The 20332-nt window shown below is 39.1% G+C and overlaps 1 protein-coding gene across 7 annotated transcripts in view; it reads right to left on the bottom strand.

The window, feature by feature from the left end:
* Positions 1 to 20332, bottom strand: part of CADPS (calcium dependent secretion activator) — a 492613-nt gene that overhangs the window by 262471 nt on the left and 209810 nt on the right. For all 7 annotated transcript variants that reach the window (XM_081935645.1, XM_081935646.1, XM_081935641.1 and 4 more), the window contains exons 4-6: positions 19967 to 20047; positions 5593 to 5829; positions 3442 to 3563 (exon numbers count right to left, since the gene is read on the bottom strand). In XM_081935645.1, the coding sequence (XP_081791771.1) occupies positions 3442 to 3563; positions 5593 to 5829; positions 19967 to 20047 (440 nt within the window). The remainder of the gene's footprint in view (positions 1 to 3441; positions 3564 to 5592; positions 5830 to 19966; positions 20048 to 20332) is intronic.

Raw genomic sequence — 20332 nt, 5'->3', positions numbered from 1 at the left:
TGGAGCATTCACAACTTCTGGAGGCAAGCTGTTCCACTGATTAATTGTTCTAACTGTCAGGAAATTTCTCCTCAGTTCTAAGTTGCTTCTCTCCTTGATTAGTTTCCACCCATTGCTTCTTGTTCTACCCTCAGGTGCCTTGGAGAATAGTTTGACTCCCTCTTCTTTGTGGCAACCCCTGAGATATTGGAACACTGCTATCATGTCAACCATAGTCCTTCTTTTCATTAAACTAGACATACCCAGTTCCTGCAACCATTTTTTATATGTTTTAGTCTCCAGTCCCGTAATCATCTTTGTTGCTCTTCTCTGCACTCTTTCTAGAGTCTCCACATCTTTTCTACATCATGGTGACCAAAACTGAATGCAGTATTCCAAGTGTGGCCTTACCAAGGCATTATAAAGTGGTATTAACACTTCGCGGGATCTTGATTCTATCCCTCTGTTTATGTAGCCTAGAACTGTGTTGGCTTTTTTGGCAACTGCTGCATACTGCTGGCTCATATTTAAATGGTTGTCCACTAGGACTCCAATATCCCTTTCACAGTTACTACTATTGAGCAAGGTACCACCTATACTGTACCTGAACCTCTTGAATCTCCTAAATATTTAATGAATAAAATGTAACCAGAGACATAGCAATGAGGCACACTGTGCCAGATTAGGGATGGATCAAATTGCCGCATTAGATTTCACTCCATTTTTCATGTTTATAAATGGAAGTTTGGCTCATTTGTATGAAATTCAATGAAAATCTATGTGGATTATCATATTCTTACCTCCTTGTATATATCATTGTACAGTATATGTGTTATTGTAATGTACCCATATTTCCCATTCCATCATCTAAGGTCTATTATTTTTCACCAATATATACTTTCTGTATATATATATTTTAACTGGAAGACTACATTTAAGAGTCCATATATTAAAGAATAATCAATTTTCATTTCAGATGGAAGACTGAATTAGCAAGTTCCCTTTAAAATGTGATCCAACTGAATCCCTTTCCTCCTATTTCTCATAACAATACCAGATAAATTTAACTGATTCTGGAGCATAGGACAATTTTATCTGAAAGTCTGCCGCAGGTTTGATTTGTAGAATTCATTTAAAACAAAACATCTTTACACAACATACAATTACTAAATCTATTAAACTGGCATATTTGAACATTTCCTATTCAAACAATTAACTAAAATGCTGCCAAGAATACAGCTGACTTAATTTTACATTTAAAACCAAATCAGGAATGTTATACAATAATATATCAGGCAAGCTGAATGTCAGCACAAGAACATTGAGCCTTTCTTGTTACAAGACATATAATTATTGAATTATTTTTTCCTCAGAATAGACTTTAGAAGAATAGAGACTCATGGTCAACCTATATTTCACATGTTTTCACATTTCAGGGGGGCAGAATGCACTAGGAGCTACCCTACCAACTCTTGTCTAAACAGGTTATTGGTGTGTATAACTGGGATTTATCTGAAGACTCCAAAATTATTCTTTACTCTTTTATGTTAATGTGTAAAGAGAAGCAAAATCTGACACTGAAATAGAAGAAAATGACTAGGCTATAAACAATACTTATTGTGTTTATTGCAAACTGGATTGGCTGGAAGATTTAAACAGGATAGGAGTAGTTATTTATAGCCACAGTTAAAAAATCTACCTGTTGCTGCTGTAATCTTAGGATTTTCCTCTGCAAGTAAAATGTTTATATGGTCAGATGTATTTTTTCCTAGTTCAGATTTTAAAATAGACTGGATAACTTCTTGCTGAGGACTCTCATAACATTCACAATACAATATTTTTTTTCTTTTTAAATGTTTAACTATGGTTATAAAACCAAGGTTTTTAGTAACGTATCAGTAAATTGGGATTGTAAGTATGTGTATGGGAGGGAACACTCTGCTTCCCTTTTCTGTCCTTTGGCTTACTCCAGGAGACCATCCAGGCAGAAAAACATATTTTTAATGTTGCCTTTGTTACATTTGTGTTGTGTTTGTGCTGATAAATAAATAAAGGGAGACTAGTATAGCTCTATTTCAAGCTATTTAGCTCTCATCAGCTAGCCCAGGTTCAAATCCCAGTAAGTGTATCATGTGTGTGTGTGTGTGTGTGTGTGTGTGTGTGTGTGTGTGTATGTATGTATATATCCGTGCTAAATTGTTATGTCTAATAATCAAAGTTTAGATTGCATTTGTATCTTGTTTTTGGTCTTTAGGCTATAAATAAAATTGATTGAAGTTTGGAGCAGTTATTTCCAGACCAAAATAGTTACAGCACACTTAAGGAGGATGTGCAATTTTTGTTGAGCCATACAATAAGCACGTTTGGGTGTGGGGTGGTATTCTGAATCACTGAACTTTATAAATCCTGCTTTATGGCTTAATAAATTGTAGGAGGCCAGCAAGTCTGGTTTATAAACATGGTTTATAGCTCATTGTGTTTTGTGAATCAGCCACTGTGATTTATTCAGCAATCTATCAGTTAAATAAACTAGGCTTAGCATGATGTGTGAACTGAACTCAATCACTCCCCTTTCACTCTCCGAATGAAAAGATGGCAGTTTGTGATTTGTTCATTTAGAATTAAGAATGTGTAGGATATATTTTTAGCATGATAGTCAAAATGGTGTAAATATCACTTTAGTCACTTGCCCCTTAGACAAAAGTATTTTTAAAAAATGAGTTCAGTGATCGTGTCTATGGAGATTCTCACTCTTCCAGGTCATGGGTTTCCCAAAGGTAATTTTTCAAGAGGCAACTGGACTTTCTTGTTTTTTCTTTGAAGACGTTTCACTTCACATCCAAGGAGCTTCTTCAGCTCTGACTGTCTGGTGAGGAATGGAAGGATTTATGTGGAAGTCAGAGCTGAAGACGTTTCTTGGATGAGAAATGAAATATCTTCAAAGAAAAACAGAAAGTCCAGTTACCTCTTGAAAAAGAGGTTCAGTGGTCCTGATTTCATATTTTTTTGGTCAGAACTGCAAGTAACATGCCAGTTTTGTTTCCCCCAAGATTAATGGTTTTTAAAATAAAAGGTAATTAATCAGCTTATCTAAATGGGTTAGATATTATGATGGTTGGTTAATTGATAATCTAAGGGAAAGCAAATACATTTCATTATAGTTACTCCAGGGTATGAATCCAGCCAAGGATACCAATCTTCACTTATTCCAACATATTGCCACAAACAAACTTCTAGTGAGTGAGTTGGGCAGCCATATAAATTTTCTTAATAAATAGTAAATAAAATATGCCCAGTGGAGGTTTGAGTCTAGCATTAGCTGACACCCCAGGGTAGCAATAGTGGGGTGGCTGTGATCATCCAAGTTAGCTTGTGGGCATCCAGGGGCCTTTCTCCTTAGATTGCCAGGTATATATCTGAAATAAAGGAGGAAATGTGATGGAGGCGAAGATGGACACTTACGTTGGTTTGGATGCCTCAGCCTGGTCAGTCTGTAGTTTTTCTCCTCCTTCCACTTCCATAGTGCAATACACAATCCGGTTGGGTGCTAAGGATTTGAGACCCTGAACTTCCATGATGACAACCTAAAGGAGAGAGAGGGAAGGAGGGAAGGAAAGAGGGAGAGGGAGAAAGAGAGAGGTGGAAGGGAGAGAGGGAGGGAAGGAAGAAGAGAGGGAGAAAGAGAGAGAGAGAGAGGAGGGGAAGGGAGGGAGGGAGGGAGAGAGAGGGGGGAGAGGGAGAGAGAGAGAGGTGGAAGGGAGAGAGGGAGGGAAGGAAGGAGAGAGGGAGAGGGAGAGAGGGAGAGAGAGAAGAAATGTTCTTTATTCAGGAATCAATTCCTGAATGAAGCACAAGTTATAATGCTTTGAAGAAAACATCTAAAATCTACCATATAGGAGTATAGGGATACACTGGAAAGTTGTGGGATTTGTTATTGTTGTTTGAAATTAGAATCCCTCACATTTACTTTTACTTACTTTTATTTAGATTTTTATACCGCCCCCTCTCCCCAAAGGGACTTGGGGCGGTGTACAGTCAAATAAAAACACATCAATAAATAGAAAATACAAACACAAAGAGGAGGCAATAAGAAACTGTACATATCTGAAGTAAAGTAGTTAAAAGCAATATTTAAATACCCTAAAAATACCCAATTAAAATATCTGCCAGGAGGTAGAATAAAACTATAAATGGGCCAGGCCAGCTAAACGGAACAGGTGAGTCTTCAGTTTTTGTCGAAAGGAGCGGAAGTCGGTGGTGGTTCTGATATCGGGGGGGAGGTCATTCCAGAGGGTTGGGCCCATCACAGAGAAGGCTCTACTCCTAGGCGCCGCCCGTTGGCATTGCTTAGTGGACGGCACCCAGAGGAGTCCTTCCCTGTGAGAGCGAATCGGTCGCAGGGAAGTGTGTGGTAGGATGCGATCCCGCACATTAATCCAAAACATTGGGAAGAGCAACAGGCAACCTCTCTCCCTTTAAGAGCCTGTTAGGCTCCTTCTTCCACTGAAATATTAAATTTATTTAATTAAATAGTTAATCCATTCAAACATTTTCCTTGAAACACAAGAACAGCTACCCTCCAGCATTATCTTTGACCTCCTCTGCTACAGCTGTTCATCACGTAGCCCAAGTATAGCACTTGCTTGCTACCCCTGAGACCTTAGCTTCAATCTCCAGCATCTCTACGAAAGCATGGAGAAAATCCCCCTCCTGCCTGAAACCCAGGAGTCAATGGAAAACAACCTGTCAATTAAGAACTTTTGAAACTAACTTATCAGCCTGTGAAAAGCCTTTCCTACCTTTCTTGTAAGTTCCTCAGGGTCTCTGACCCCTGCATCAGTGGTGAAATCTAATGCCTCCCCCAGTTCTGTGGGCATGGCTTGGCGTGTGTGTGTGGGTCATGTGACTATGTGGGCGTGGTCAACTTTTTTCCCACTTTCAGCTTTTTTTTTTTTTAGATTTTTAAAGCATTCTTTTCCCTGCTGGGAACCGGCAGGGAAAAAATGCTTTAAAAATCTAAAAAAAAAACACCTTCTGACAATCGCGCAGCTCAACTGTGAGCTGCGCGATCGTCGGAAGCTTTTTAAAAAGCTTTTTAAAGCATTTTTCCCCCTGCTGGTTCACCCAAACTGGCAGGGGAAAATGCTTTAAAAAGCAGAAAAAAAAGCTTTCAATGATCACGTGGCTCACAGCCAAGCTGCACGATCTTTGGAAGCTTTTTTTTTTTTTACTACCAGTTCGCAGAACCAAGGACAATCGCCTCTACTGGTTCGGCTGAACCGGGCCGAACCAGGAGGATTTCACCCCTGCCCTGCATGTGTCCCTAGACCATGCTATCCATCTACAATTTTTCATATTAAAAATCCATGCAATGGTTAAACATGGTGGTAGCTTGGTTTAAAGTTTACAGACAGACCAAGGATAAGTTAGCTGTTTACATTCCTTATATCCCAAATGCTAGAAATATAAAAACATTGTGATTCCCTTTTTAAGTTCTGCTTGCCAAGACATCGATCACTGAGCAGCTTTAAAATGACATTTATGTTGCCCAAATTTTACAATGGTTATTTTACAACACCCTTCTACTTATAGTTGATGAAAACTAGATGTTACCTCCAGGGAGAAAGATAGCACAACATCTGACTTGGAGAGCTGGTTTTCGTTCTCCTCTCCCAAGTCAATGATGGAAGTGTTATGGCTGCGTTTCAGTTTTTGTAACTTGAACTCGGAGCCCCCTTTGGACACTGGCATGCTTTCCAGGTTTGCCATGAGTAAATTGACCGATGACTTCAACTCTTCGATGAACATGTTTTCCATTTCTTTGGACACAAATTTAGGAAATTTACGCTCCTGTGATGGAAAGTAAAGTAAAAAAAAAACAAAAACAATCAAGAGTATATGATTGACAAGATTACATATATTTATATATACTGAATTCAATTCTCCAATAGGCATTTGTAGTGGCAAGACGGAAGACTATTGTTTATTTTGAGGCTTTTAGTGACTGATTTCTCCTACATATTAAGAAAAGTGTAGATACGTTAAGAGCGCATTCTGAGCCTACCTGCTTGTTTTTTTTTAATTCTTTTTAAAAAATATTTTATTGAACAGGTTTTTTAAAAAAAAAAGATCAAAAAATATTTTTTTGCAATTTCCTTCTCTACAACATTTCTACCTTGGTATGCATCCATTGTAAATGTACTTCTCCCCCCCTTATTTCAGTTTCTCTTTGTCTACACATATGATACTATTATATACAGTCCTTAATTTACAAGCCTTCTTTCCATTTATACATGTTTGTTCATCTCTACCTATACATTGTTAATTTCTAACTCCTGTGTCTTCTTCATTTAGTCTTTCCTTAAGCTTTACACCTGTCCTCTAGCCATTTGTACCACTCATTCCGTACCGTATAATATTCTGTTTCCTCCGTATCTTTTACTTCTTTTGTAAATTTGTCCAACTCTGCACACTCTATTATGTTTTTTAAAAATTCTTGTTTACTGAATAAAGGAAAAGGAGGAAAGCTTCATGTACTGTGAAAGTCTCAATTCCCTTCCCAGAATCACATGCCACCCAGTCAAGGCCAGGTCTGACCATAGCAGAACCATGAGGTCATGGTGCCAGCTTTTGATTAAAAACAACAACAAAACCTTGGGGCTGTTGTTGTGGGGAAATTCAGCATAGAACCTAGTGCTGAGTATTGTGGAAATTGGCCATCCTTGGGGTACCTCAGTTGTCACTATTAAGAGCTCCTAAGAGGCCTGTAAGAGATATGAGTATTATCTTGCTTGGTATATATGCTTTATAAAATTTATTTCCTTGAGCTAATCATAAAGTTTAAAATCCCTTTATTCACTGGTGTGCTTAATGTGTTTGGATCCAAAAATTGCTTGGGCCATCTGATCACTATCCTGACGTTTGGCAAAACAGAATTAAACCTAAAATGCAATAAATCAAAAGTCAGCTCTTTCAATCATTGCATAAAGGAAGCTCTTAACATAAGATCTTTGAATGTTAAAGAGAATTTTATAAGATGGTTCTAAGCATTTAGCCAGAGTGGGGATATCCACAAAGTGGTTGGCAGCTGTGTCAGTGTATTCAAAGTCCCGTTGGTTTTTTTATGTGTGCTGTGCTATAATGTCAACCCCATGATCATGGTTACCCTCTTGACTTTGTACCACATTCTGTGCACAATTCTGAACCAGAGGATAGAATCTTTTGGTAGCAAGATGGACTTCAAGTTGTACATTAGGGATCTTACCGCAGAATTGCTCTCCATATAAAATGATCTACACTGATGGTTGCACACACTAGTGGGAAAATAGTTCAGTATCAGCTCCTGTTTGTGGCTTTGGGCTCCCAAAACCTATGTTTTGAAGTTAGAGTCCACCAACACTTTTTGTTACATGTGCAGATGAGGTCATAGGGATCTTGAGTCTACTCAAATAGACATATGTCTTGGTCTAGAATTGATATAATGTGGATATCAAGTGAGCTAATATACAATATACAAGAAATAAATATTGAAATGAGTATTTGGGCAGACCACAACCCAGTGAAAGTTCAGCTTAGTTTCACAGTGTTCCAGGGGAGAGTTTGAATATTTAAGTTGCTCCACAAAGAAGACAGTTCTTGATATTGAATCTGCCCTTAAACCAGCAGATTTGACATGAGTATTATAAGATGATGAGCACGAGGATCAAAGTAGCCTAGTCATGCCTAGAAAGAAAACAAGCAAGAAGAACAAATGACCACAGCATGTGAGGCTGAAATCCTGGGCATCACACTAAGCTGCACTGAATACGATGCTGCACCAGGGAACCGCAAAGTTTCTTTACTTCGTTTAATCCTTTATTGCAACGGTGCAATAAAAGCCTTTTTTTGTACAGTAATATTCATGAAGAGCTATAAAACACCAACAGATCCAATAAAGACAATATCAGAACTGCCACCTTGCACTCGCCTTACTATTTTGCTTCAGTGTCCGTCTGCCATAAACTACAGGAGGAGTTGGAATGGGAACTCCAACTCCTCCTGAATGGGAAAAGGCAGGAGGAATCAATTGCTGATTGTGCTGGCCAAAGGAGACACAAATTCGAGGACAACTGCCTGCAAAAGTAGGAAGCCACATACAAAGGGTGACCGTTCCAACAACATCTAGTTTGAAAATGATTGGACAATTGAGGACAATGATGGGGAGGATCCTGGATGGAGACAATTATGCTTGGGAAATTGGCATGCGAACCTTAGATCTGGCTTTGCCTTACTGTACTTCACTTGACTTTTAGTAAAGTACTCCTTTCTCATAAAATTGAGCCATGGATCATTCTTGTCTAAGGTTCAAGTTGATACAGGTGTTACATTACAGGTCTACCTGACCAAGAGGGAGTCAAACTATTCTCCAAAGCACCTGAGGGTAGAACAAGAAGCAGTGAGTGGAAACTAATCAAAGAAAGAAGCAACTTAGAATTGAGGAGGAATTTATTGACAGTTAGAACAATTAATCAGTGCAACAACTTGCCACCAGAAGTTGTGAATGCTCCAACACTGGAAGTTTTTAAGAAGATGTTGGATAGCCATTTATCTGAAATGGTATAGGGTTTCCTGCCTAGGCAGGGGGTTGGACTAGAAGACCTCCAAGGTCCCTTCCAACTCTGTTATTCTATTCTAAATTCTTCCACCAAGAGATCAGTTTGGATCTTTGCTGAGCATTATCTGTCCTCTCTTATATAACCAGCTGCTTGAGAAACAGTATTTTAAAAGGTTGTTCTTGGGGAATTATGTGTGCTGCCCCCCACTTCATTGTCTTCCATCTTGAAGGATAGACCTGGAGAGGGAAAATGTGACTGGTCCTGCTCAAGACAGACTACAAGAAGTCCTTGACTTACAGCCATGATAGAGCCCAACACTTCTCTTGCTGAGCGAGACAGTTGTTAAATATGTTTTGCCCCATTTTACATCCTTTCTTGCCACAGTTGTTAAGTGAATCACTGCACTTGTTAAGCTAGTGAACCTGGCTTCCCCATTGCTTGTCCAAAGGTCACAAAAGGAGATCCATAACCCCAGGACACTCCAACCATCATAAATATGAACCAGTTGCTAAGCATCTGAATTTTGATCACATGACCATGGCAATGCTAAGTGTGTTAAGTGTGAAAAATGGCTGAGTCACTTTTTTTCAGTGCTGTTGTAACTTCCAACAGTTCTAAATGAATGGTTGTAAGTCAAGGACAACCTACATACATTTTTTTAAAAAGGGACTTTTGAGCATCCATATCTGAAGCCAATCTCTTAGCCCAAGAGTTTAAGAATCTTTAACTGAAATCAATCCCTCCAGGAATTCGACTCACGTCTCACTCAATAGCACTTTGCTCGTCTCATTTTATAACCTGCCTAGTTTTCAATGTGAGGCATAAAATCCTCTTTCCACTGATCAGTCTTTAACTTATGGAAATGTGCCCAGGGCCAGAAAATTAAATGCTTCCTCCAAGCAAAATTTTGTTGTAATGAATGGGCAGTACATAGCCCAAATGTCTCCGCTGGGGCACTTTGAGAAATAGTTAAGTTGTGACAAGTAGGCTGCGGAACAGATTCCTCATTAAAAGGTTATTTAGAAAATGAGGAACAGTTCAAGCCTGCAACACTTTTAATGACTGATATAAATTCATGATCTCCTGCATAATGTGCAAGACAAGAAAATTTAAGCTCATGGGAGAAAACATTTATTTATTCTTAGGTACAAAGTTTCTTACCATAGATTGTAAATCAGTACCAGATGCAGGTTGATTGGCCATTAAATGGCAGCAACATATAAAGAAGCCCTCCTTTTTGGCTACCATCGGTATTCTTCTGGCCTTTTGCCAGCCAGACATAATGTGTCTACTTATTGGATCATATAATTTACATATTTTACAACCTGTTGGGGTCTTCTTGTCCAAGCAATACCAAGCTTGACTATGTGAACTCTTATTAAGAAGTAATCTAATTTAAAGGCCTTTCTTTTGGTACATTATTTGGATGGCACCTTATTATTGCTAAAAATAATGCATTGATTGCAGTTGCCAAAAAAGGCAACAGAGTCCTAGGCTGCATTAACAGAGGGATAGAATCGGTGTGTGTGTGTGTGTCCTGAATTCCAGAAACAGGACATGTTATTCAGAGGGCTCTCTGAAGAACCGTCAGATTCCTGCTGTTTCGGGGGAGGGGTGATCTATAACCCCACCATAGCTGTCCTGTAGAGAGTGAAGAGAGGGGGCATAAGTGGGTGTGGTTGGGGAATCAGCAACTACCCTAAAATGCCTGCTTTTGCCTTCGGACCCAAAGCAAGAAAGGTAGCTAACGTGAGCTATCGCAACTGGAAGGCCAGACAAAGCACGGGAATCAATGTGGACAGTGTCTGGGTGAGATAATAAGAGTGCTTGAAAGTGCAACATTCCTCTAAACTAACTTTTAAGCCTACTGTTAAAGCTTTTTAAAGAGAAAGTGGCAGAAGAAAGGAGGGGGGAGCGGACGTTACAAAGCTCTCACTCCCTCGGGTCAGCAGCGAATGGACAGAGCCATTAGATAGAAGAAAGGAAGTAACAGATCTTGAGAATTGCTTAAGGGTGTTAGAAAGCAAATTGGAAGCTATTGGTATTTAACTTTCACTCTATGCCTATGATTTTCTTGGTAATTTGGTGACTTTTGAGAATTGCTTAGATTTGCTTTTGAAGCCAGAAACTTAAAAGAATGTTGAATTAATTATCTGCATTGCTGTCTAGTAGCAAACAGTACCCAGTAAAAGCTGCGTAAGAGAAGTTGACTTTGAAAACATTGTGGATAATAACAAACTGATAAAAGTCCTCTAGGAAAGAAATAAGACCAGCTGTGTAAACATTGCCTTCCCTTCCCTTGCTACATTATAATGGGCTGGTGAGACTGCTGTCCTGTTAGTGTGTGCCTCCCCCTTCTGCCTAAGGGGGGAGGAGAAATTGGGATAATTTGGATAACCCAGAAAACTCATACCAAAGGTTTCCTCTTTTTTTCCTCTTTGACATTTGGCTACTTTGGGTCATTTTTTTTACCTACCCAACTTTTAACTTTTTATCTATTTTTTTTTTTACCTCTAGCAATGAGGTGTGGATTACCATCGTGGAATTAATTTTGTGGTTTTTTTTCTCTCCCCCATTTTTTTGGAGGGGGGTGAGTGCCTTTTGACCAATATTTTTATGTGTCTATTTTTCTTCCCCTTGTTTCCTACTTTTTTCCTTTTGCTACTTCATGTGGCCATTATAAAGCGATTGGATTAAGGTAGCAAGAACCTGAAGACAGGGCCCAAGAACAGGGGTTGGTTTATTGGAGGCTGGTGCTTGGGCTGGTATGGGCAACTCCAGGACTACAATTAATTTACTAACCTATTTTTTGGATTACATACAAATTAAATACAACAATGTCAGATCCAAATATCAAGATGAAGAAAATAACATCATATGCGTCTGCAACAGCTACCCCACCTGGTTCAGTGACACAGAAACCAGCAGGCACAGGAACACAACAAGACAAAGTTATTTTAGAGCTAAAAATATGTTGCAAGACATACATGCGGATATCAAGGAGCACATAAACAGAGTAGAAGAGAAAGTCGGCAAAGTGGAAGATGAATTGAAACAAGTCAAGGAAATGATGGCGAAAAATGAACACAAAGACTGCAGAAGGTGGAAGAAAAGGCAGAGATAACAGAGAAAAAAGCGGAAAAGATGGATTATAGGCTGACAACATTTGATAAAAAACAGGAAGGTGTCAACGTATTGTGGAAGATAGAAAGATCTGAATTCTATCTAAGACTCCAGAACATAGAAGAGGAGAAAGGAGAGAATTTAGCAGGGAAGATTGCAGAAATTGTCTCAGCGGCTACAGAAATGAGTAAGGAATATATTCTAGGCGAAATGAATGAGATTTTTAGAATATATACAAGATATCCAATGAGAAACAACTTGCCCAGAGAGGTACATGTAAGATTTGTCAAAAAATCCTCTAAAATGAAATATTGCAAGCAGCAAGAAGTACCACAGTAAAATACAAATCTAGAGAGATAGTAGTATTGAAGCAAGTTCCAAGAAAGTTAAGAGAAATAAGAAAGGAATACCATTTTTTGACTAAGAGTCTGATTAAACAAGGGGTGAGTTTTAGATGACTTGTTCCAGAAGGGATTTTGGTAAACTGGCACAAACAAAGGTACAGATTAGATACACTAGAGAAAGCAGAATTATTTTATGAACAAAATACAGCAACACAGGAGGGAACGCTGGTAAGAGAAAAGGAAGGAGCTAAATGTCAGGAAGCTAAGGGGAAAGATCAAAGGGAGATGGAGAAAAAACAGGAAGAGAAAGCGCTAAGAGAAGGAGCAAGGGCCAAAGAGACAAAGGAGCAGAGGGAGTTAAGAACAATTAGATCAACTAAACCTATATACCAATGACATGGAGGAAGAAATAAAAGTAATCTCCATTAATATAAACGGATTAAATTTGGCAACAAAAAGAAGAACATTCAATAAATTAGAGAAATTGAAATTGGACATCATATGCTTACAGGAAGTACATATTAGAAAGCAACACAGAAAAATTTTGGAACAGGCAAAACTTGGTAATTTATACATGACCCTGGCTGACCAAAGCAAAAAGGAAATAGCATTATATATTAGAAAGACAATACAATCAAATAAAATTTTTGAAGATGGGGAGGGGAGAATACTGATGGTGGAAATAATGATGAACATGAGCAAAATATTATTAGTGGCAATATACACGTATATCGCAAATAATGAAATAGACTATAAATCTAGAAAGATGAACAAGAAGCCAAGAAAAATTCTACCCAAAACATTTTTCACGATGATGGAAGAATTAAACTTGCAAGATGCTTGGAGAATAAGACACCTGAAAGAAAGACAATATACATTCTATGAAAATAGAAATTTATCATGGTCACGAATTGATATGATGTGGTTGTCAACAGAGCTGACGCTCAAAACAACTAAGATAGACATAGATATAAGCGCATGGGCAGATCATAATCCAGCAACAATGACTTGGAAGGGACAGAGGATAAAAGGGAAATGGACTTTAAATTCAAAAATATTGAAAGAAAAAAGTTTCCAGCAATATATGGAAAAAGAATTGACATATTTCTTCCAGAAAAATAGAAAGGAAGACACATCATTACAGAACGTATGGGATGCTTGCAAAGCATATAGCAGAGGCTTTGCAATGACATACTTAGGGAAAAAGAGAAAACAATTCTTTGAAAGTATGAACAAAATAATGGGGAAATATATATGACAAGGGGAAAAAGAAAGAATTAATATAAAAATGTTACAAGATGCAAGGATTCAAGGTGGATTTGGATTACCAAACCAGGAATTGTACTATCAAGCAATGGGTCTATCTTGGATGAAAGAATGGATTTTACTGAGAAATACAAGATTATTGACACTGGAGGGGAATGATTTGCAACTGGGTTGGCATGCTTTTTTGTGGTATGATAAAAGTAGGGCACATGGCTATTTTCAAAGACATTATGTAAGGAATGGATTATTAACAATATGGGAAAGAGTGAAAGGGAAACATTATTCAGAAATACCAATGTGACTTTCAACAATGAAAGCATTGACACATCCATATATTAGTAGTATGAAAAATATTATTAGATACAAAGATATCTTAACAGAAAGGGGGGAACTAAAACAAAAACAAGAATTAGAAAAACAAGGGATTGATATAGATTGGTTTTCACAATTGCAAATGCAATCAAGATATGAAAAAGATAAAAGGGAGTATGGTTTTAATTTAGGAAGTTGGGAGTTGGATAAGATACTTATGGGAATGGGAGAAAGAATACTCAATGAATTATACAGCTACCTATTAAGAACCTATTAAGAACTATGTTAGAAGAAGTGGTAAAAGATACAATGTTAACTTGGGCAAAGAATTTTGATCATACGATTGAACTAGAAAAGTGGCAACAACTATGGGAAAGCAATTATAAACTAACCATATCAACAGCTTACAAAGAAAACTTATACAAAATGCTTTACAGATGGCACACATCAATGGAAAAACTAGCTAAGATGTTTAAAGACAAGTCAGCAAAATGTTGGAAATGTCAACAAGCAATAGGTTGATACTACCACATGTGGTTGACATGTGCAGAAGCAAGAAAATATTTGATAAAATAAGAGTATGGTTAAAGAAAATGTTGCAACAAGAAATAGAATTTAGACCAGAAATATTTTTACTAGGTATTATCCCAGAGAAATTCAAGAAAGAGGTACTTATTTGATTATACATGTAACTATAGCAGCGAGAATTGTATTTGCCCAAAATTGGAAATTAAATAAGCTACCATGAAGAGATAATAAAAAAGATATTAGATTGTGCAGAAATGAATAGGTTGACAATGAAAATAAAGGATAAAGAGGAATCGGAGTATTTCAAGACATGGGGAAGGTTCTATGACTTGCTAGAGAAAGCAAACTAGAAAAGAAAGTAGGGAGAAGATAAAGTACCCAGATGACGCACTATTAAATGGAAAGGGGGGGGGGAGAAAGGGAAAACAGAAAAGAAAATATTAAATATATAATATTCAAGAGCGAAATATAAAGGGAGGGAAACATAATTAGGGTAGACTAGCAAAGGTAAGAGAATAAGAAATGATACTAAATTATATTTGGGTTGGCGGAAATACTTTCCCAAGGAAACATAAACTGAGTTTTGAAATACACAACAACAATAATAGAAAAAGAAAGGGAGAGAGGAGGAGAGAAAGAAAGGAAGACAGGGGAAAGAAGAAAGAGGTAAGGAGAGGAGGATGGAAGGGAGAGAAAGAGAAGGAGAGACGGTAGGAAGGGGAAGAGGAAGAGCAGGAGTAGGAGAAAGGTAAAGGAAGAAGGGAGGAGAAGGAGAGGAGGAAGGAAGGAAGTAGAGAAGGGAGGGAGGGAGAAAAGAAAGGAAAAACAAGGAGGTGTTACAAAAGGAGGAAGGGATGGTAAATAAAGCAACCCAAATTGTACATTATAACTTATTAAATGAAATAATAAATGTATAAGACTGATAAATGTAAAGAAGAATACCAATTATGTGAATGTATATTTAAAATGGTATGTAAGAGAATAAAATTTCTTTGGAAAAAAACAACAACAGAGGGATAGAATCAAGATCACATGAAGTTCTAGTAGCGCTTTACAAAGCCTTAGTAAGACCACACTTGGAATATGGCACCCAGTTTTGGTCACCACAATATATATAAAAAATGCAGACACTCTAGAAAAAGTACAGAGAAGAGCAACAAAGATGATTACAGAACTGGAGGGTAAAATATATGAAGAACAATTGCAGAAATTGGGTATGTCTGATTTAATGAAAAGAAAGACTAGGGCCGACCTGATAGCAGCGTTCCAAATTTGAGGGACTACCACAAAGAAGAGGGTTTCAACATATTCTCCAAAGCACCTGAAGTCACGACTTATGACCATTCACTTAGTGACTGTTTGAAGTTAAGGTGGACGTCCCCGAAGATACTTCAAATATGGTTCTGAAGTTCCAGTGGCCAGCCCTCCTGTGTCATGTGACGGCATTTTGGTTTCTCGGCAACCAGCTTGCATTTACAGCCATCCTGTTATCACATGACCACAATTTATGCTATTTTTGCTGCGAACTGGCATTTACTTCCGGTTTTTAGATAAAAACCAGTTCAAAATGAACAATGGATTTGCTGAACAACATTTGTTTTACAACTGCCAGAAAAAAGGTCATAACATCATTTTGGTCAGTCATGGGATGATTCGCTTTATGACTGCCTCAACTTACGACCTTAATTGCCAGGCTCAATTACAGTTGTAAATCATGGACGTCTTGTATTGTGTTCAAAATGTTCAAAAAGGCATCAAATACAAGCTAACACGTGTGAAATAAAAATAAGGCTGCGCTCTGTTGGTTTTTACATCTAATTTTGATCTCTTCTGAAGTACCTGCTGTGACAACGTTTTTGAAACACACAACGCAGGGTCAAAAGAAGAGAAGGGAAAGGCTGCTTCTCCAAATGCTGTTGCTAAATAATGTATTATGATTTTATTCATAATATAAAGATTCACATGGATATCTTGGGAGCGTTTTGCTAAGACAAATGTTTCCTCAACAAACAGCATAGATCAAGATCCCCTCCCCCCACATAAGACCCCATGGCAAAATAGGATACATAAACATTGACGTTATCATCCTCTCTCCCCCAGGAAGTGATGGCTTAGTTTGGACACTGTGTATCTGTTCTACTTGAAGATGAACTGAACTGGTAATTGATACAACCCCATGAGCTGGCATGTACAGTAAAGGATCTGTGTGTCAAGACAACTCAATATCTGTTAAGACTCAGAAGAACAACTGAAGGAACTGAATGCCTGACAAGATCTACATCTGAGATCTCAGCTATTTCGATGTTCAACAACAGTACACAATCTAATCTCCTAAGGTACCTCACCATGCTTGATGCAATCAGGCCCACCTATTTTTTTCCCTACTTCTCCTTCCTATTTTTCCTCCTCATCCCTCTTTAGTTCAACTAGATCCATGATCCATGTATGCTCCTTCTGTATCTGCCATTTTATCAGGCTCTTGTTTGGTCTTTGTGTGGGGGATAGGTCTATATTTTGTATTGTAACTATTGTAATTGTCAACAAGCATCACATAAAGCTGGTGTCAGACTGGCCGCAGCCTGCTCCCTAGACAAAACTGATTCTTGACTCCATAGACTCCAAAGGAACTTTTCCAGAGATGCTGAATGCAGCACAAGTGAGGCAAGGTCTGAAGAAAATGGTGAAAACCATATAATGAAAGCAGCCCCCTATATCCAAAATTCTATCCCCTAGCAGAGTAGTCCAATCAGGTCCTGTTCCAATGTTTTGGGAACCCTGTGTCTCAGGTGCTGCAGTTAATCCTTTCCCAGTGCTGGCGTCCTTGAAGGCAGGAAGATGGCTCGATGTCCATGTTAAATTTTCTCAGAACATTCACACCTCCAGCACTCTTCCCTTCCCAAATGCCCTCTTCCCTCAGTTACAACAGTTGCTAGTGAGCTTCAAAGAAAGCAAAGATAAGCAGCTGACAGCTGGAAAGGTGCCAGCCTGGGTCAAGACCTGAGTGTCACACGACAGTGTGAGCTCCTATCCTTGCCCCAACTCCTGCCAACCTAGCAGTCTGAAAGCATGCACATGTGAGTAGATAAATAGGTACCACTTCAGTGGGAAGGTAGCAGTGCTCCATGACATCATGCTGATCAAATGACCACGATAAATAAATACCGTAAGCATGTGACATTTAGCAATGTTTTAGATATTGTTGTTGTTGTTGTAACCTGTAATTTTCAATTTCCTTTTTAAATGGCATTAATATTACATTTTGGTTTGATTTATATCTTACTTTTTTTTCTAGGAATTAAGTCTTATATGAAACTCTCTCTTTGTTTTATTCACACAACCGTCATCCTGCCAGTAGTCTAAGAACACCAAATAATAAATAATACCCCCACCCCCAATTTAAATCAGGACCAGAGTCTAATGTAGTGCATGAAAGTGGCTGGCAGTAGAATTAATTATTTAAATTATATTCCACCTTCCCTACATGAGCTCTGCATGGCTTTCCTGGAGATCTGCCTTAATTTTTAACCCTGGGCCAAAACTCTGTGAGATGGCTGAGAGAATCTTAGTATTCTGGATCTGAGCGTAAAGCTCAAGACCCACCTCTTCCAAGTAGCTGGCCTGGCTCAACCATAGTTTTATCATATCGCTCCTGACGGGTTTTTTAATTGTGTATTTTGTACTGTAATTGAGGGGATTTTAAATCGAAATTTTAATGCTATTTTATTCATTTGTTTACCTCCTCCATGCACATGCATATGTATATGTTTATGTATTGTTTATATTTGTATATTTTTATGTGTTTTAATTGTATGCCGCCCCGAGTCCTTCTGGAGAGGGTGCGGCTAATCAAATAAAATTTGAATTTGAATTTGAATCTTCTCAATGCCTAAACCATTATACAGATAGTCCTCGACTTTCAACCTGTCACTTAGCAACTGTTTGAATCTTGATCCCCCCCCAAAAAAAGACACCCTTCCCCCACGAGTGATATGATTTTGGGAGCTTAGCTACCGACTCTCATTTACAGCTGTTTGCCATGTCCCACGGTCATGACCCAGGGTGGATTCCAGCAGTCACTACTGCCATGAGCATGCGCAGTACAATAAAAATTGTTCCGCACATGCACAGAAGCAAAAACAAAACAAAACAAGAGAGTGCCTGAAGAACTGGTTTGGGGGCGTGGCAGGCCTGGGTCGCTACCGGTTCTAGTGACCCAGGCTCCCAAACCACTATCAGTTCAGCCGAACCAGTAGGAACCCACCACTGATGAGACCACAATTTACTCTTTTGGGTTGAAAACCACTGTTTACTTTCAGTTTTCAGCAAAACAGCCCATAGCAAGCAATAGCTGCAGTGTTCACTTAATGATCATTGAAAAAATGAGGTTGTTAAATTGGGTTTATTTATTTATTTTATTTATTACTTGAACTTATTAGTCGCCCCCTCTCCCCACAGGGACTCGGGGCGACGTACAAAAGTATTATATAGCGTACAGAGGAGGTAAGAATAAATAAATAAGTTACAATACCTAAAAAAGTTAAAACCCCAGTGAAATTAACCCTTAAAAACTAAAATTACCAATTAAAAATGCCCTGGGCTGGAGAGATTGTAGTATTATGCCAGGTCAGCTAGTCGAAACAGGTAGGTTTTCAGCTTCATACGGAAGGAGCGAAGGTCGGTTGTTGTCCTGATGTCTGGGGGGAGGTCATTCCAAAGGGTGGGGCCCACTACAGAGAAGGCCCTACTCCTGGGCGTCGCCCTCTGGCACTCTCTGGAGGACGGCACCCGGAGTAGTCCCTCTCTGTGTGAGCGGACGGGTCGCAGGGATGTATGGGGCAGGACGCGATCCCGCAGGTAACTAGGCCCTGTGCCATGGAGCGCTTTGAAGGTGGTAACCAGCACCTTGAAGCGCACCCGGTAGGCCACAGGAAGCCAGTGCAGCTCGCGCAGGATGGGTGTTATATGGGAGAACCTCGATCTCCCCATAATTACCCGCGCGGCTGCATTCTGGACCAACTGCAGTCTCCGGGTGCACCTCAAGGGGAGCCCCATGTAGAGAGCGTTACAGTAGTCCAGGCGAGACGTCACCAGCGCATGAGTGACTGTGCGCAAGGCCTCCCGGTCCAAAAGGGGCCGCAATTGGCGCACCTGGCGAACCTGGTGGAACGCCCCCCTCGCCACGGCTGCCACGTGATCTTCACACGTTGGTCACACGGTTGACTCATTTTGCAACTGTTGCACTTTACGGCCATAACGATCAAACTCTGTTACGGTTGTATGTTGAGGACTACCGATACTTCATTGGCTCTTTCATTGAAACATGGTTTTCCAACTTATTTGCTTTTAAATCTCTGGTCCCTTAAATGTCTTGGCATTTATTTATTTATTTATACATACACACAATTTGTAGGCCATCCAATTTTCAAATAATTTAGGGCAGCTTACAATTTTAATCCTTTTCAAAAATTCTAGAAGATGAAAAAGAAATCGTGAGCAGGTAAAAAAAATACATAAACTAAAAGGTATCTATCCATCAGGAGCTCAACCTTCGCTCTGCCCCAGAACTTGGGAGAACAGCCAAGATCTCCATAACATCTGGAACAGCATCAGGGTGGAAGCCATCCGAATCTCCAGAGGATCTCATTCCAGAAGGCAGATCCCATGATGGAGAACGTATGTTTCTCTGACAGAAAGTTTCAACAAATAAATACACAGACAGCTTTTGATAAACACTGGCACTGCCTGAGCCATTAAAAAAAAAAAAAGGGGGGGGACGACTCAAACCCAGTCAGCAGCCCTTCCTTCCATCCCGTCTCTTACCTTGGCAATCTGGTCTGCCATTTGGAGACGACCATCAAGCTCCCGCCTAATTTGGGCTGCTTGCTCGTCAGGATTGTCCAGCTGCAGAAAAGGAGAACAAAATCATTAACAGCGATTCAGCAACAGTAAAGGAACAAAAATGTTGGTGACGAAAAAATCAATATTTTAACCTCCTCTGCTTTTATCGTACTAGTATTTCCTTTGAAAAAAGTGGCTGATGTATGTATGTGTGTGTGTGTGTGTGTGTGTGTGTGTATATACACACACACACACACACACACACACACACACACATACATACACACAGTATATACAGTATATATATGTAGTTAATATGTAAAATCCAAAAAAAAAAAACCAAAAACC

This window comes from Natrix helvetica (genome assembly GCF_964273705.1).
Source record: "Natrix helvetica genome assembly, chromosome: 1".
In the NCBI taxonomy this organism is placed as follows: Eukaryota; Metazoa; Chordata; class Lepidosauria; order Squamata; family Natricidae; genus Natrix; species Natrix helvetica.
This window is presented reverse-complemented; position numbering and strand designations above follow the sequence as displayed.